The sequence below is a fragment of the Glycine soja genome, chromosome 4, assembly GCF_004193775.1.
Source record: "Glycine soja cultivar W05 chromosome 4, ASM419377v2, whole genome shotgun sequence".
In the NCBI taxonomy this organism is placed as follows: Eukaryota; Viridiplantae; Streptophyta; class Magnoliopsida; order Fabales; family Fabaceae; genus Glycine; species Glycine soja.
The window spans coordinates 41153992-41159597 of record NC_041005.1 but is presented as its reverse complement, the minus strand read 5'-3'; the positions used below and the strand labels follow the sequence as shown (position 1 = coordinate 41159597).

The 5606-nt window shown below is 35.5% G+C and overlaps 1 protein-coding gene across 1 annotated transcript; it reads right to left on the bottom strand.

Annotated features, from left to right (window-relative positions):
- Positions 1-442: 442 nt before the first annotated feature.
- Positions 443-3306, bottom strand: LOC114409699 (galactoside 2-alpha-L-fucosyltransferase-like). The gene is made up of 2 exons (XM_028373267.1): positions 2910-3306; positions 443-1994 (listed from the first exon to the last, which is right to left on the bottom strand). Exons 1-2 carry the CDS (start codon positions 3130-3132, stop codon positions 550-552), a joined length of 1668 nt encoding a protein of 555 aa, XP_028229068.1. The 5' UTR covers positions 3133-3306; the 3' UTR covers positions 443-549.
- Between the last annotated feature and the right edge of the window lie 2300 nt (positions 3307-5606).

Below are 5606 nucleotides of genomic sequence, written 5' to 3'. Positions count from 1 at the left end.
TAATTCTAATTCTATTTTCAATAACTCTTTTTTATTTTTATTCATGATAGCAATTAGCAAGTTTCAATTAATGGTATTTTAGAAAGAAAAAAATCTTATTTTTTGTTTAAGATTAGTAAAATTAAATGGTGTCAACTAACATTCTTAATTAATGTGAAATTAATTATTTTTGCTTATGAGTCCCAATGGAATACTTGTTTAAGTTGGAACATGAAATATATTCATTGCTGAAATCATAGTATAACATTATGGTAAGTTTGATGCTTGTGTGCTTTGTACCTCTTTCTGTTATTTTAATCAATACCCTATGCAAGTGCATCTAAATACACAAGTCACAGGCTACCCGTCATCGTAGTCATTCCCTTAGATGCTAATATATTATGCACTCAGCCGTAAAATAGTGATAGCAGAGAGACATTTCTATTTTATGATTTCTATAGGAAACAATGTAAATTTAAAATCAATAATTAATTCTATCGTACAACAAAGTTTGCAAAACTTGTAAGCTAGTTTTGACAGTCATGATAGCATTCATGACCATATAGCTACTTATTGCCAACTATTACTGTCTACAAGCTTAAGACCCCAGCTCATATCCTCACAGTGCCTTACATGTGGAACAAGTGCACCAGTATCAGTTCCTCTCTTAGCCTTACAATCATAGAAGGGAGGAGCATGGAAGCATGGCTCCATCGACATGGCACGTTGACAAGGAGGATCAGGAGCTGTTCCATTCTCGGGCTTGTACAGTATCCACGGTTTCAACCCTCCAAGCCCCTGCGCCACGTAGCCGAAAGTAGACCACGAGCTCGTGACCAACATATCCATCAAGCTCAAGAGGTAAATTTCTGCCCAAGCTTTTTGGTTGTGCATCTTCTTCTCTGTTTGTTGATACCCTTCATGGCTTGGCTGGTAAATGCCAACAACTTCTCCTGTCACAGTTGGGTGTTCCCAAAACATGTCTCTCACCTTTTCAAAATAACCGTAGCTCAAGGATGTCATCAGCACAGCTTTTGATTTCGGCTTTCCTGGTGAATTAACAATATCCCCCTTTTGGTTAACATCAGGCAAAAGATTCTCCTTCAAAGTGCAAGCTAAGATCTGATCCAACACATGTTGAAATGGTCCAGTTCTAGTATCAAACACTCTTATTTGGATGCCTACTCTTTCATCAACGTCAGCTAAATAAGCTTGATAGTATCTGCTAACAAGTCCCCATACTTTGTTGGTTGGGTGGAACAGATATCTACCCAAGAAATGGAAAACTGTTTCCTTGTTTGGAAAGAGATCACTCAGTTGCTTCTCAAAAGACGGCATCAAGAATAGAGATGGGGCAAAGTAGTTATCTGTTCTCACCACTAACCATGGCACTTTCTGAAGAAAAGCTTGGTCATCATCACAGAAGAAAAGCTTGTCCTGATCGTCATAGTCATGTGCTAGATGAAGGTAGACAAAAGAGGGAACAACGGAGTTTGTAGCTGATTTATTTTTCAGCATTTTCCCATAACATTGATCAGATTTCTGATCAAAACTGGGAAATTGACTGTTGAGAGGGAAATCAGGAGGGAGAAACCAGGAAACATGTGGCAACGGTTCGCAAAAAAGATCCACCATATCAACTCCAGGATCAACCAATAGAACTCGATCTGTGAGGAGAGCGTATAGAAACACAGAAGCTAAGGTCAATATCCTATTCCCTAACCCACTATATGAAATCCATACCACATATTTACATGCTGGGGACTCACTTACATGACCAGACCTCAGATCTTTCACCGTTTTATTATAGGATTCAGTATAAGGTCCACATTCTTTGTGGAGAGCTTCATATTTTCTCAATCTAGAAATGAGGTATGATGAAGGATTTCCCGATAGTCCTTTGCTGTATGTGACCGAATGGTACCTGCTGAGACATGATTGTTCATCAAATCCATCTGCTATAAGGCCACCAAGTAGTTTATCTTTGTGCAACTCAACAGAATCAGCAACGTTACCTGCAAGTCACAGAAGATGAATTCCATTATTAAACCACAATATTAATTCATGTACAAAAGAGGAATATTGAACATCTAAAACAACTGAGAATGGGAAATCAGTTCACTAAAACAACAACAAAAGTCATATCCCAATAGGTTAAGTCAGGTAATCATACAATGCTATTGAACTCGGCTAGAAACCAAATTCTAAAGGAAAATCAGTTTATTCATTTCCAACAAAAAACATGAGCTTGAGTCCTCTCCCTCATCATGTTCATTCTTAGAATTTGGAGTTTGGATCTAGCTCAATTTCAAAAGTGAGTTCCATCAGTGAGAGTTGCTCCTACTTATATATGTTATTTTGGTCATATCATTAGTGAATATGAGATCTCTAACAACCCCCCCTCACACTAAGGATGGAATAAGTTGCAACTGACCTCTGCAAGGGGTCAGCTGACCCAATAAATCCAACAACAACCACTAGGATAGATTGTGAAACCATCTTAGAATTTTGGATTTAGGCGTAACTCAACCCCAAAAAACACTAATGAAATGATCATTCGTTGTCTTTCACTTATGTATACTATTTTGATCATATCATCCTTGGTGAATGTGGGATCTCCAACATTCATTGACTTATGCAATGCATACATTCGACGAAACAAAACTAAGAAAAAAAATGAACAATAGAGAGGACAGCAACAAGACAAGTATAACACCACTAAATCAACATCCATCTTCACCTTGTGATTCATCCGCAACAAATCCAACATAGCAGTCTCATGTTCACAGACGTTACACTACATTATATTACACAAAATGCAAACAAATGCCACAAAAAAAATGCAAGATCTAAGTTTCATAAAGTGTTTATTAAGCTAAAAAAAAATAAAGACATGAAGACCAAATCATAAATAAACTAAAGAAAAGAACCTTGTTGAGTTTGCTTGAATTGGTGCAGAGTCTTTGCTGTTGAAGCTGATTGGATGGGAGGATGTGGGAGAAGGAAGATGAGGGAGAAGAGGAAGAGAGAGAAGAGAAAGATTGCCATGAGGCGCGTGAGAGAGAATCTCCGGCTGGAGCGCGTGTCGGAATCCGAATCTGGGAGGCCTTCGCCTTCGTCGTCGTGGCTCCAGTTGCGCCAGTGCCTCTTCATGGCACTGTTTGTCTGTCGTGTCGGTTCAATTCAACCTCTCAGTTTTGCCGTGCTTCTTCTTCCAAACACGGTGCTGTCGTGTGTTAGTGTGTTACACTTAACACCACTTTGGAGGAGTTGGAGATCCCTTCCATAACTATAACACCACTCATCATGCCACAAATTTTGATTCAACCAACCTTTCAGCGTTATTTTATTTTAAAAAAAATCTAGCTAACTAGTAGTCTTATAATATTAAGAAATTAAAATGAAAAAGTATTTATGGTGTAAATCAGAAAGTAAAAAAGATCCTACACAATGCAATTTTTTGTTTCTCAATAAACATATTTCTACTTAGTTTCTTAATCAATATTCTTAGGACATTTGTTAGCATTTATAAAAATATTATTGTAAAGGGAAATATCATAAGGATGAGGATTCAATTGTGGTTTTAGTGAATTTTTGAACCCTTTTGAAATTCAGTAAAGTTTTTTGTCTGATAAGGACATTTGTAAGATAAGTTCGTAAAGCACAATAAGTTTTCAAAAACCTAAAAACAATTTAGATCCTGGGTCAGTTTAAAAACAGAGAGAGAACAAGAAAATATCACACACTGAGTTATAAGGATTCGTATCTACCATTGAAACTGTTAGAAAATTAAGATAAAAAGAAATAAATGAGAAGAAAATGCAAAGTCTTAAACTAAACAACAAAACAACAGTAGCAACATAACTTCAGAACATGAATCAACAATTCACTATATCATACAATAAACATAAAGGAAAATAATTCAAGGGAGAAATTTTGTTAGCTTGGATTGAAGCACGCAAACGCGATCCTTAAAGAGAAAACGCCCCCACTGTACTGGTAGAAAAATCTGATTGTTCTCATCTCCCAAGATACGACAACCCATTGGTTTCGATCGTGTGCAACGAAAGGATCCTGAACCTTCTGAACATCAATGCTCTTACTCTCAAAAATAAGTTTTCATAAGAAAAGGAAGAGAAAAATTTAGAGAGAAAGAAATCAAATTATTTTTTTGCTTGTGTGTTTTCTAGGGAGGAGGAAAGAGATATATATAAGCATAGACTCCCTTATACAACAACAAAAATCTGATTGTTGGAAACCAACTTACAGGTATCAAAACAAGCGTAACAAATCACATTGACTCATTAAAGCAAAATCTTAGAAAAGATAAGAAATCTAGTTTTACGTAACAGATCCAACAACAAATAGTTTATTTTATAAAAACAGAACTAATATGAGTAACATATTTTTAAAAATTTTAAATTATAAAACAAATGTTTACTAACATTCCCCCACATAATTTAATATTTTAAATATTTTTTTTAAAAATAATTTGTATAAAAACGTAAAAGAAAGAGCATGAGATATTATATTTCGATATAAGGAACCTTTCGTGTTTAAGCCTTATACCTAGTGTTTATGAACTTCCACCCGAGAAAAATATAGTGACTTAATTGTATTGAATTACACATTCTTTAACCGGACTTTAGTACACAACTCCTACAATATTGGCGTTCATTTAGGTTCTAATCAGTGGTAGCGCGTTACACGGTCTTGCGCATGTATCTTGTTTCGCGAGTGTCACTTAGAGATTAGCCCATATCTCATAGTGGTGGCCCCACCACCACACTCACTATGTGAATCCTCAAAGAGTGGTTTGTGATCCCACCCCTACAATAATTGTCATCGGATTCATTAAGAGGTATTTTTTTTTTACCAAAAAGTATACATATATAAATATCTCAACCTTAATATTGTCACAATTTATAAAACATCTCTTCATAGGAATGAGAAACAGAACAATTCTGCAAAATTTTATTTTGGTGTACTTTAGTCAACAAGCAATTTCGTTGTTACTCGTTGAACTCCATTCATGAGATCACTAATCACACGGAGACGGGTGTCCATTATTGTAACTAAATAATGGAATCTAGTCTCATTCCCCTCAACGACTCAAGTACTTGTTGACGCGTCAACTCTTTTGTAAGCTGGTCCGCAATATTATTTTCTGACCTAACAAAGTCAAGAGAAATGACACCATGAGAAATCAAATTTCTGATAAACTTATGTCTCATTCTTAAGTGTCTTCTTTTTTCATTAAAATTTTTGCTAGTAACTTTAGATATAGCAACTTGACTATCACAATGCATTGGAATTGGAGGTATATGCTTATTCAACAATGGCAAATCACATAACAAATTTTTAAGAAACTCAACCTCACTAGTAGTAGTATCTAAAGCAATAATTTATGCTTCCATGGTAGAACGTAAAATAATAGTTTGTTTAGTATAGTAGATTTCCATGATACTGCACCACCAGCTAAAGTAAAAACATAACCACTTGTCGATTTTGTTTCATGAGAATCAGAAATCCAATTTGCATCACTAAACCCCTCAATTACTGCAGGAAAGCATGTATAATGAATGTCATAATTAATGGTTCCTTTTAAGTATCTAAAAACTCTTTCT